The 13,528-nt window shown below is 46.2% G+C and overlaps 1 protein-coding gene across 4 annotated transcripts in view; it reads left to right on the forward strand.

Annotated features, from left to right (window-relative positions):
- Window positions 1-13,528, forward strand: part of PRR14 (proline rich 14) — a 588,115-nt gene that overhangs the window by 474,712 nt on the left and 99,875 nt on the right. For all 4 annotated transcript variants that reach the window (XM_086931668.1, XM_086931667.1, XM_086931670.1 and 1 more), the window contains 2 exons: window positions 9,683-9,842; window positions 9,931-10,046. In XM_086931668.1, coding sequence (XP_086787794.1) covers window positions 9,683-9,842; window positions 9,931-10,046 — 276 coding nt within the window. The remainder of the gene's footprint in view (window positions 1-9,682; window positions 9,843-9,930; window positions 10,047-13,528) is intronic.

A 13,528-nucleotide genomic window follows, 5' to 3' on the forward strand; every position in this document is an offset into this window, starting at 1 on the left:
ATTTGCAGATGGGCCATCCCTCAAAACATTTTTCTGTTAGCAGAGCATCTGCCAGGAGTTCACAATCAATTGGCAGATCTGTTAAGTCGTTAAAGACAACAGATACACGAATGGGAACTTCATCCTCAAGTTCTTCAGCCATTTTTTCAGAGGTGGGGACAACCAGAGATGGATCTGTTTGCCACACACCGCAACTACAAATGCCCAAGCTTCGCCGCCAGATATCCACACCCATTATCCAAAGGCAATGCGGTATGGATAAACTGGTCGAACAAATTTGCGTACGCTTTTCCGCCTCTCCCACTAATTCCATTAGTGGTACGCAAGCTACGACAACATTCTCTCACATTACTTTTCATAGCACCAACATGGGCGAGACAACCATGGTACACCACGCTACTACAGCTCTCCGTAGTACCACATCACAAACTAAAACTCTCCCCACATCTACTAACACAGAACCATGGAGAGATTATGCATCCAGATCCAATGCAGCTCAATCTAGTGATCTGGCTCCTGAAGTCTTAAAGATTGGATATCTAAATTTACCTCCTGATTGCATTAATATCATTAAGGAGGCAAGACATCCTACCACTAGAGCATGTTATACAGCAAAATGGAAAAGGTTTGTTGTCTATTGCACAAATAATGTCAACCCCTTGGATGTTTCTATACAAAACATCATATGTTACCTATTACATTTGCAAAGATCTAACTTAGCGTATTACTCAATCAGATTACATCTTGCTGCTATAGCAGCATATCTCCAAAACAGACATTTGTCATTGTTTATAGTACCTGCAATGAAAGCATTTATGGAAGGGCTTAAATGAATAATTCCTCCCGGAATACCACCCTCTCCAGTATAGAATTTAAATATTGTTCTCACAAGACTTATAGGTCCACCTTTTGAAGCATTGCATAAATGTGAGTTACAGTTTCTTACATGGAAAGTTGCCTTTTTAGTAGCAGTTACCTCAGTAAGAAGAGTTAGTGAGATCCAGGCATTAACAATTCAAGAACCATTTATACTTTCATCATAATAAAGTGGTTCTCAAAACAAATCCAAAGTTTCTGCCAAAGGTAATTTCACTGTTCCATCTCAATCAATCAATTGAGTTGCCAGTATTTTTTCCACAACAGCAAACGGTTGCAGAAATAGCTCTACACACATTAGATGTAAAAAGAGCACTTCTATACTACATTGATAAAACAAAACCTTTTCGTAAAACTAAACAACAGTTTGTGTGCTTTTCACCTCCACATAAAGGCAATCCTATTTCTAAATCAGGCATCGCTAGATGGATTGTTAAGTGTATTCAAATTTGCTACCAAAAAGCAAAACTCACTCTATCCATTCCTCCTAGGGCTCATTCTACCCGTAAGTTAGGAGCATCTATGGCATTCTTAGGGAATATACCATTAGATGATATTTGTAAAGCAGCTACATGGTCTACTACACACATTTACAAAACACTATTGTGTAGATGTGCAAGCAAAACAACAAGCAAGTGTGGGCCAGGCTGTACTAAAAACGTTATTTCAAACTACTGCAACAGATGTGGGTGGCCGCCGCTAAGGGAGAAACTGCTGTGCAATCTACGCAACAGTTTGTGGTCTGCAGCCCATATGCCTCGAACGGAAAATGCTACTTACCAGCATGCATCTGTTCTTGGCATGTAGGGCTGCAGAACCGCACACGCCCTCCCGCCTCCCCGGCTACCTATATCTGTTCCAGTGTTATCTTATTTAGATACACAACACATGGTCATTTTTATCTGTAATTATACAAGCCCATCATTTGCCCAATGGCGAAAATAATCTGACGATGGAGTCGATGACCATGCGCACTACGGTCAAAGGGAGGAGTCATCCAGCAGACAAAGACTCTTCCAAGACAACAACAAAGTGTAATCATCCGGCCCACCACCAGATGATGATGATCTAATGCAACAGTGTGTGGTTCGGCAGCCCTACATGCCAATAACAGATGCATACCGGTAAGTAGCATTTTCCTTCTGTAGTCTGGTCTGCTGCTGATGAGTGTGTGGGTGACAGTCTTCCTGGCCTCAGTGGGGATCCACTTCAAGATCTTTCGGAGTAGGCCCAGCTTGTGGAAGGATGATGATGAGACTGTGTTGATCTGGCAGTTCTTGGTGAGCAAGGATCCAGGATGAGGCTGAGGTTTCGTGCGCGGTCTGTGGGAGTGTGTGGGGGGAATCTGCAGGCCACCAGGAGTCATCCCAGGCAGAGGGGGTGGAGCTCAGGATGAGGACTTCAGTATTCTCTGAGTTTAGTCTGAGGCAGCTCCCCTTCATCCAGGTGGCAATAGCCTTCATCCCGTCGTGTAAGTTGTTCTTGGCCACTGTGGGTTTGTTGTTGAGTAGGGGATCAGCTGGGTGTCATTGTAGTACAAGATGATAAGTCTGTGGTTCCTGACAATGGCTGTGAGCGGGGCCATAAAGAAGTTGAAGAGAGTAGGGCTCAGGGAGGAGCCCTGTGGCACTCCGCAGCTGATCTCTGTATCTTTAGAATGGAACGGTGGTAGTCTGACTCTGTTTTCGCTAATGAGGAAGAAGCGGATTCATTCCAGGGCCATTGCGCGTTGTGGAGTCTTGTGCATAGGGTGCAAGGGGAGCAGAGAGATTGGTTTGAAGTTCTTGAGGTCCTTCGGGTCAGCAGAGTGTTTCTTCACTAAGGGGTTAATCTCTGCATGTTTCCAGTCTTCTGCGCGTGTGACGGAGTTAAAAGAGCAGTTGAGGGGAGTCCAGCTGGGCAAGGGCTGTTGTGGTCCGGTGTTGGGTGTGGTGGTTGCGAGTGGGGTGAGAGGGTCTTGATTGTCAAGGCTGTTAAAGCTGTCGTAGATCTCCTTAATCTTGTGGTGTAAGAAGGTACTGGGGTTGTTGCAGAGGTCTCGGGGGGGGGGGGGTGATGTCTGCTGTCTGTGTTGGGTATGGCAAATTCTTTGACCACAGTGAAAAGTTCTTTGATATTGAGTGTGTTGGCATTGATCCTTTCTTGTAGGGACGCTTCCTTTGTTGTTCTAATGAAATGGTAGTGTGCAGTGACATCAGTTTTGAAGGCTGAGTGGTCTTCTGGGGTCTTGCTGCTCCTCCATCTCTTCTCGAGCCGTCTACAGGTGCGTCTGAAGTACTGAAGGGTGAGAGAGGACCACCAGGCTTTTTTGAAGTGTCACTTGCCTGACATTTTCTTGAGGGGAGCTAGTGTGTCGGCGCAGTTGGAGATCCTTCAGTAGAAGTTGCGTGCTGAGGTGTTGATGTCGGCGGAAGTCGAGATGGGGTTTTGAGGAGGGAGCTGATCAGCTGTTAGTCAGTAACCTTGTTCCAACTTCTGCAAGGGTAGTGATGGGCACAGTGGTGAACGGTGGGTTTGGTGAAGGAGAAATGGTCTCAGTGGTGGTCGGTCCAAAGCAGCTCAGTGGTGTGGCTGAAGGTGATGTTGTCACTGATGGAGAAGATGGGGTCGAGCGTGATGACCTGGAAGTGGAGGCGCTCCATGATGGTTGAGTGGTCGTCCGAGTGGATGGTGAGACGGATGCCTCCACCTGGTGTGTTGATGCGGTCCTTGTAGCTGTCCGGGATGGTGGCAGCGATGTCTGGGGTGGAGGTGGAGTTCATCTCCATTTCCGTGAAGAGTGTGATGTCAGGATAGATAGTCGAGTGGATACTAGATCTCCACAGCATGTTTGTGGCGGTAGTGTGCGTTGAGCAGGATACAGCTGAGGCGGTCAGAAATGGTGTTTGTTGGTCGTGTGGTGGGTGAGGCTAGTGTGCGGTGGCAGGCGAAGGTGTGGCTGCAGTTTCGGCAGAAAAAAGCACACTGGATGTGATTCAGCAATGACCAGCGGCAGGGGGGTGTAGCGTCTGGTGTTGAGGGCGTGGAGGGTGCTGGCATTGTAGCGGTGGATGGTTGGTGGATCAGGGTCTGTTGTGTTTGGCGCAGTCTAGGCGCCTATGGTGGGCCCACTGCACCGCCTCCACCATTGAGATGTTTCAGGGCGAGGGCAGGAAAAGTGGGAAGGCGGCGCTGGAGGGGGTCGGGCGAGATGGACGAGCAGCGGTGGGGACAAAGCGAGGAAAAGGTGCAAGAAGTGAGCAGAGGAAAAAATGGAAAAATGCAGGAAGTTAAAAGAAGTGACAGAAAAGCAGAAAATATTAAAGGAGGGAAAAAGAGGTGTTTGATATTGACCGCAAATGCATGTTTGCTCTGGATAAATGTGGCCGGTTGAGTGCATATTTATTTTAGTTTCTTTATTATTTTTGCATCTCCAAATCATGAAAACAATCAAGGTACAGCCATACATTTGGACCTCCTCCGCTGAGGTGGTTCATAGCGGAGCCACAATGCCAAATCAGTCAAATAGCTATAGGTAAAATTGTAAAGCTTCCATTGACACCTAAGTGTGCAGCTGCAGAGTCGTTCAAATGCACCACACCTTGTAAAGGCTCCCATCCACCCAACCCTCCAACTACCCCCTTCCCTCCCCCACTCCCCTCCCCCTGTTGCCGGGCCCGTAGTGATGCAGTTTGTTTCCTTATCCCTGACTTCGGTCACCTTGTAAGGCTCCTACGTGTTCAGGGGCCTCCCCCCTGCCCAGAGGGCATTATCCCGGAACTGGTCTGCGTCAACTGGGAGTCTTGTCCCGCCATCTCCTGTAGCATTGCCCCCCACCTCTGTAGGACCTCAGGTAGTTTGCCATCTCTCCTAGTTTTCCGCATGTGTCCCTCCTCTGCCAGTGCCCACTCCCGCAGGTCTGTCTTCCATTTCGTGAGTGACGGGCCTCGTTGGGCCAACCAGTGGATTGCGATGCGTCGCCAGGCTACAACCAGCCCAACACTAAAAACCGCCTGCTTACTTTCCGCTTAGGGTCCCGAGGGATCAAACCCAGGAGACACACTCGCGGGTCCATCCCGTCACCCCCATCAGAACTGCCCCCCAATATGATTGGAGTTCAGGGCACGCCCACACCATATGTATTAAATCCTCGGGTAGTGCACGTCCCTAGTACTATCAATGGCCTGAAGTCTCGCGGGTGAAAGATAAGTCCTGTGCACAATGTTATATTGGATTTGTTTGAAGCGACTACTTACTGAACCTTCCGCACCCTCTTGTGTATTTCTTCCCACTCTTGTGGGGTAATCTCCTGCGGACACCCCTGCTGCCATTTGTGTTCTATCGCCAGGGGACCAAACTTTTTATCCTCCCTCAGTGCCCTGTAGAGATGCGTCACAAACTTACTTCCCCCTGCCATCGCTATCATGGTAACCAGCGTACGGGTGTGCACCGGGGCTTCAGGAAACTGGGGCCATAAGTGCCGCGGCGTCGCCGCTATTTTGGCATATTGCAGCATTTGCCCCGGTCCTAGCTCGAAGGCTATCACCGCCTCCTCTTGATAGGTAATGAATTTGTCGTCCGGATAAAGGTCTGTCAGCATCAAGCAGCCCCCCTCTTTCCATTTGTCCGTCGACATATGTTGTTTTATCCGGGCAAATGGAGGCATTAACCGTAGATCCATCTCAGGGGCGAATGGCCTGTTACGAAATAGACAACGTATCACTAGATATCAGATCGCGGCCACCAGCCGGACCACCGGAGGGCCGTTTTCCGTCTCCCCCTTACCCGCCACAGCAGCGCTCCCAACTGCTCATTCCCGTATGTACCAGCCATTAAGGACCTCTCCCAAGACGGGTCCGTATCCAACCAGGCTATCGCATGTTGCAGGTGTGACACAAAATAATACAGTTCTAGATCCGGGACTTCTAAGAACCCTTGCCCCATCTGCGTTTCAGAACCTCGAGACTCGCCCTGCAGCGCTTCCCATTCCACAGTAATAGAAGTAACAGGGAATCTAATTCCCTAAGACCCGGTGCAGCAGTTCATAGAACGAACCATGCATTGTGTATAGACATCGAGGGAGGACCACCATTTTTATAAGGGCGATCTTCCCCATCAGTGAAAGCTTGAGGGTGTTCCAAAAGGCGATACTTCCTTTCAGCCCCCGGAGTATCCTCCCCATGTTATGTTGGAAGAAGACAGTCGCGTTGCGTCCTATCCACACCCCCAAATAGCGGAGTGTGTCCTCTACCCACGGAAGTCCCAACTTCGGGCGATGGACCCCCTCCCAGTCGGTCGTGTCTCCAATCGCAAAAAGTTGTGATTTTGTGTTATTAACTGCAAGCCCCGAAAACTGCGACAGTGCGGCTATCAAAGTCGGCAGCGACGGCCGGTTCAAGTAGATCAGCGCATCGTCAGCTTACAGTGACACCGCGTGCTCTGTCTCCCACCTGTATGCCCTGCCCCTTCAACACCCTGCGGAGATGACAAGCCAGCTGTTCCATCGCCAGGGCAAAGAGTAATGGGGAGAGCGGGCATCCCTGGCGCGTCCCCCTCATTATGGGTATGATGTCTGACACACATCTCCCCGTGCGGACCCTGACTACTGGCTTTGCATAAAGCAGTCATATCCACTGTATAAACCCTTCCCCTACTCCCATTTTCAAGAGTACCTTCCACAGGTAAGCCCACCGGATCGAGTCGAACGCTTGTTCGATGTCGAGAAATACTAGGGTGTTCTGCTGGGCTCGACCCTCCAGAGCTTGCATTACATGGGCCAGGCGACGGATGCCCCGGGTCCCGCAGCGGGCAGCCCGACGGCCGCGCTCCACCGCCACAATCACTGGCGCTCCCCGCAGGGTGTCTCACCACATCTTGACCTCTGGGGAGCAGCTCCCTGCGCCGATGCCGCCTCAAGCTCCTCGGCGCGTCTCACTCGCACCAGATCGCGGAGGCTACCATTACCTGGGTCCAGGATCCGGAGGGTCCGACCAGGGCCGCACGCCGCTCTCTCAATGCAGGCAGAGTCGCGTTCACGGCTCCGGGTGACGGGGGGGGGTCCCCACTGCAGGATCACGCTCAGTAACACCACTGCACCCGGATTACTTCAATTTAGGGGCAGGAGCTTGGCGAGAACACGTCTAGTTGGCCATCTTGTTAGGCCACGCCCCCGCATATTGTGTGTGTTCGGCTTTAGTGTATGCATCTTCGAACTCCTATGTATTGATGTCTCCAGGTGAGCCTGGTTTATGATTGGTTGAGCGTAACTCTGGAAATTGCATAAACCCCGGTTAAAGTGGGTTGTGACTCTGGGCTATATATCAGAATTTCATGTAGTACAATTTTGTATTGCACAAATATTGTAGCCAAAATATTGACTAACAAAAAATTGTGATGGTGTGTAGGTTTACTATTCTTAATTTCTCTATTCACGTTCCAGATCTATATAACGTTGAACGAGGGAAGTAGTCTTCGTGGAGTTAAACTTGAGGGAGCAAAGGGTCTTCCACTGATGTATAGCTGTGAGGCAGTTGGAGATTTGATATTCAGGGCTGGAGGTAAAGTCTTTGAAAGAGCCTATCGTCACACTTTTGATGAAGAGTGATTAGAGAAACCAAAGAAGATAATATTGCTGAGTGAGTTGTTGTAGAGGGGACTGAGTCTTAATTGATTCCTTCTGGTTAGAGTGTGGGGAGAGGGTGCAGTGAGCACCAGGAGGTGGAAGATGACTCATATTAGAGAAGAAGGGAAATATGCTTATTACTTTAATCAGACAACTGCTTATATCCCTCATACAGGGTCAAACTCCGTCTAGATGGCATATGAGAGAATGGAACATTGGTCGATCTTTCTTTAAAATACTGACAAATAAGGCGTTCTTAATAGGTCTTAAACTTGTTTTGTGCCAGTCAGGCTACCTGTTCAAATATGATGAATTCATCTTGTAAAGCACCACTGTTAGTCAAAGGGCAATCTGTAACTCATATACACAGTCCATAACAAGGGAGCAGACTTGTTGGAATAGCCAGGTTTTAAGTTTCTTGTCGGGCTCAGAGAGCTGCCGTTATATTCTGGACCAGATGGCAGTAAGAGAAGCAGGACTAGCTTACAGTATTAGCCAATGAGCCTTCTTTTCGAGCTGACATACAAATGGCATCTTGTAAAGCACCACTGTTAGTCAAAGGGCAATCTGTAACTCATATACACAGTCCATAACAAGGGAGCAGACTTGTTGGAATAGCCATGTTTTAAGTTTCTTGTCGGGCTCAGAGAGCTGCTGTTATATTCTGGAACAGATGGCAGTAAGAGAAGCAGGACTAGCTTACAGTATTAGCCAATGAGCCTACTTTTCGAGCTGACATACAAATGGCACATTAAGGAGTTGACCTGGTGTTAGTCTTTTCAGCCCTTGATTCACTTGGAAGGATCGGTGTACTACATGCCTCAGCTGTGAATCACCCAATGATACATATGCACAGAGCTAAAACTGTTCTACAGACATACAAAGGGTCATGTGAAAAAGATGGACTATGAAGTAAAAACATTTTAATGACATGGGTATTTACATGCATTGTTTCATGGACTTTTTTTAATCTATTTGAACAGAAAATAAAAATTGTTTTTATTTGGAGTGGGTTGACAAGATGGGTAGTAGAATATGTAGACTCCTGGTGATTTGCTCATACATACACAAGGTAATACTGTTTTAATATACACTCTAGGAAGCATACATTGGCAGGTGAGCTGTGATTCAGTATATATGTGTGGCGTCCAAATGGAGGATGCTAATTTCAGATATGGTTGTTTTGTGACTGTACAAACAGTTACTTATGCAAAAGAAAACATTTGAGCTATGACTCATTTCATCTTGCCTAGTTATCAGCTCATCAGTTTAGTCTCTTAATGCAGAAGAACATCTCATAAGATCGTTGTTCCCATATATCATTAGGTAAGGCACAAAAACACAATCTAAAATTGGCATGGATCCTTAGGGCATTGTTGACCTCTGGTTGGTGTGCTTGCAGTGCCTCATTACAGACTCATCCATAGCCCATGCCCATACTGATAAATGTTCAGAAAACCAAGAGCATTTTTGTGCTATTCAAGCTGAAAAGCTCAGGTAAGTAGCAGTTTTCTTTTTATTACATTGCCAGTTTCTCCTTCCAGCTTTCCTGTGTCAGTTATATCCTGCCTGTTTCCTTATATTTTGCATGCAGTCTTTAACCAGCAGTAGTACCCTAACCTTTCCACTCTGTTGGCCTTTCTCCACTGTCAGAGTGGTTAAGTAACAGCAATCTGCCTGCCATCAGCCATCACCCTCTCTCCCCTGCCTGGTCTTGATGCGCTGTCTGTTTTACTCCCCCAGACCCTGTAAACTGTTACAGCAACAAACTCTGGGTTCCCCTTTCCAGGCCCACTCTCTCAATCTGTTTGGTGTGTCCCCCTTGTCCAGCTCTTTGTGTTAGTTCTTGTACTTCAACACATTTCCCTCTACCACACTCTGTCCTGTTTTTATTAGTCACTTGTTTCCTTTACACGGCCTTGTCTCTTTTTTCAATTACTTATGTTCTGTGTTTCTCTCTCACAAGTTCTCAATGTGTCACCTAGTATCACTACTTGCTCACGTTCCCCATGCCTTGTTTCCTGGGCTAGTTATTGATACTCTGCTTACTCTCACTTCATTTCAATGCTTTTAATTTCTTGCTAGTTTTTCACAATACTAATTTATTTTTTCCAGTTGACAAATATTTGTGGTACACCACCAATGTCTTCCACTGTGTTCAATTTTATTCAATTTAATAACACCATGCTCTTCTCTCTAATCCAGGCCTTGTTCCCCATGCTTAGAAGATTCACCTGTACGATCAGAATTGGTAAGTCGGATCAGAGGAGGCCTGACCAAGACAGTTTCCCATTCAAAGAAGAAGCGCAAGATTCGAAAGAGGATTTTGTCTGAGGAGACCTCCTTTTCGGACTCTGAGTTAAAGGTAAAGGATACACTCATAAAGAGCTGAGGTAGATTGTCAAACTCGAGGCAGCGCATTTTGGTAATTTGATAACCTTTTTGTACCACAGAACATGGAGTGCTCACAAGATGAAAGTGTTGGCAAAGTATCGCGCTTCCGCATTCGGAAAACACCTGCCAAGCAAACGACTAGCCTGACGCCAATGGGATTGCCAAAACCCATCAGGTAAATCACATCCCTATTAATCGCCTCAATCACACCATAGCTGCAAAAACATTTTTCAGCATGGTATCCTCACTAGCTAGTTTCACTTGCTGTTGGCAAATACTGGCACAGTTCTGAAAATGTCACTTAAATAGTTTCTACTCTCCTTTAGGCTGATGTGCTCAAAATTGGGCGCTAATAACATTAAAGATCCTGCACGCCTCCCCTTCACTACTCAACAATATGTAACATTACCTTTTCCAGGCATTGCATTCATAATGACTAAATAAAATGTTATTTTGCAATAGTCTAATCATACTAGTTATTTTATGAAGTAGAACATTGTTAAATGAACATACCTAAAATTCAACCGCAACTGTTCATATTAATTGCGCAATAACATAATTTGATTTCATGTAAACGCTATAAAATCATGTAGTTCCAGAGTTACTGCAGAGGACAGCTAATAATAAATACCAGGTCAAGTGGGGGTGAGAGGGTATCATCTAATCTCGCTCTATACGTATGACACTCTTTTCTTCTTGTTGTCTCTGAGGGAATCGCTGCCATTGCTTCTGGAGCATTTGGAAACCTTGGGGACATTTCAGGATGGCTTATTAGTACGAATAAGTGTCTGATATTCCCTTTGGGGCAGTTGGTTGCACAGGACCCCACCACACTGCCGGATTTTTCATTGCGTTGGGTAACTGACCAATTCCGCTATTTGGGAATGATGGTGGCCCACATGGTCCAGAAGCGGAAACAATATAATATTGATTGTCTCATAGAGGGCCTAACTAAGTCAGTGCAATTCTGGAACACGCTGCCCCTGCCCCTTATGGGACCCGTGGCAGTGCAAAGATGTGTTCTTGCCAATTTGCCTATATACTCTACAGCATCCTTTAGACAAGCTACCTAGGGCAATTTACACTCCTTATTAACAACTTTCGTGTGGGCGGGAGGTCTGAACAAAGTGACCCAAGAGACTCTTTACCTACCTTTAGAAGATTTGGATTAGCACTGCCCAATATGGGAATTTACTATCTAGCATCACATTTGCAACGTGCTGCACACTGTTTGTCGGAGGACAACTTGGAAAAGGATTTACTCATGGATGAAGGGAGGGGACACTCTTGCTGTTTCACTGGGGTAGGAGAGGTGATCCCACAGTGCCATAGCTAATCAAACACACAGCATCACTGTGAGAGCGTGCAGTGAAGGTGGTGCTGAGACGGCCCCCTTCACATGAGAGTTAATTTTCTGGGACCTCCCAGGGCCCTGCCTGTTGACCTTCACTGTAAATGCCAGTGCCTGGAGAGATGGGGGAGGGGGTGTTTGACACTGGGTGAGCTTCACCCCAATAAGATATTCAATACATGTGAAGTAGCACAGGAGAACTTCGATGTGGGTCGGGCCAGTTCTAATTCTACGCAAGTATTGTGGACTTAATGCGAGATGTCTGGCCCAGAAACCTGTAAGTCCGGACTTCCTCTGAACTGTTAAGGACACTCCTGGAATTTGGCTGAGGTAGACACTTAGTTTCCCACTTGTATAGAGCCATGATTGCGATAAACCTCAGACCATATTTTCTGTGATTCAGCGGCCTCAGAAAACGGGGTACACCACTAGAAGACACACAATGGAAAGGTATTTGTGCATTAGTCAAGCAGGTGACATGCTAGACCGTTTTAATTACATACCCTTCACATATATCAACCTGGTTTTTCTACATAAAATAGACTCTGTCAAGACGGATGCCACCGGTGTCAGGGCAGACCCGCAACCTTTCTGCATCTAGTACATGCTTATTGGGATTTAGCGGTCCAGAGATTGGAGTGTATTGTGGGTACAGCAGTGAAACAAGACCAAGCCACATGTCTATTGGGGAGTGTCTGGAAACAGAAGAGTAAGACAATGGAGTGTAAATGTATGCAACTAACCCTGCTGCTAGCAAAACGCTGAGTTGCCATTTCATGGATGAGTCTGTCAGGACCCAGGGATTGGTCAAAGATGTTAATTAATGGACAGTTATTCCTAATGTAATGTTTTGCTAGCACTGGTCCTTTTGTACAGAATGATTGCTGTTTTACTACATGTCTGGGTTGATGACTCGCCTATTTGAATTTGTTAATGGTACAGAGTTTATAATGTACTGAATGATCTAATAAAAATGATTATTTAATAAAAGAAAAAAGAAATACCAGGTGGATACTATTTTGTAGAAAATACAATGTAGTTAATCACACCGCACATCATAAACTTTGTTCCACTGTCGGCCACATCCTGACACTAACAACAATTGAAGGGATGTAAATACATCTATACAATTCTGAATTATACATAACAATACCGCAATTGCAGGACAATAGCTGGATCTTGTACAGTATTTAGAGACCTCTCATTACCACTTTTCATCTGCGAATTTTGTTGTCTTAATCAGTGCATTACCGAAAATCATGTTTTAGCTGCAGTAGGCATTGAAAGTGGTACTTTTTCTGAAAGAGCCCTATAAAGAGTAAAGGTGCTCTGTTGAGCATAAAAGGACTGTTGATGCCAAAAGGAACAACCCAGAGCAGAAACTGTGAAATAGCATGCAGAATGTCCATGTCGGCAATTCTAATGCCCAGAAAAAGTAAGGCAGAGCTATAAATAATTTTGCTCCTTCATTGTTAAAAAATACCTAATCTTGTACTAAACACTTAGACGGTAATCTAATTAAAAATTGGAGAAAAACTGTAGATTCAGTAGCCAGTAATAATAGGACCTTGAGGGTCCAGGACTGCAGTGAACTTTGGTAAGACAGACCTAGGCAGTAAGTGCACACACAAACACTATTTTCCTGAAATGCAGTGTGGTTGCCCAAGCCCTCTGGTACTGGAGATTAGCTTAGCTGCTTGAGGACCTCTAATACTAACATATCTGACTATGGGTACGTCCGAGGTGGCATAATGCAAAGAGCATTAATAATGCATCTTGAAGACCTGCCAACACTGAAGTTGAAGAATGTACATGCTGCAGCACAGCTCCCCAGTCGAGTAAAGTCAGTGGTAGAGTGGCAAGGCACTACTTCGGCAATCCCTCCCCTGCCCCCCTCAGCCCCCAGTCTCAATAGTTTGAAAGGGGCGGGTGTGGTCTGTAAAATAAACAATAAGACAGAAAAATCCCATGCTGCTCAGCTCCCAGTACCCTGGCAGAATACTGCAGAAAGTGGATCCAGCAGAGCAAGTGAAGCCGCTCACTGCGTCATGATATTGCAGGGAACTGGAAGAGTTGCTCACCACTAAAAACTGAGGTGAGCCAATAAATCTAGTGAGGGTGGGCCTATCTGGGATGCCCGTATCCCTACTTCTCTGTGCTTTATGTATCGGACCACCAGCTTGCAACTTAAGGAACCCATCACTCAAAGAAATAATTTTGCATGGGATAAATGAGCCTTAAAATGTTATATGCTTGGGCAATAGATATAAGCGACATTTACTACTCCTGGGTCTGACCCTGGCCAA

Source organism: Lissotriton vulgaris, chromosome 7, assembly GCF_964263255.1.
Source record: "Lissotriton vulgaris chromosome 7, aLisVul1.2, whole genome shotgun sequence".
NCBI lineage: Eukaryota > Metazoa > Chordata > Amphibia > Caudata > Salamandridae > Lissotriton > Lissotriton vulgaris.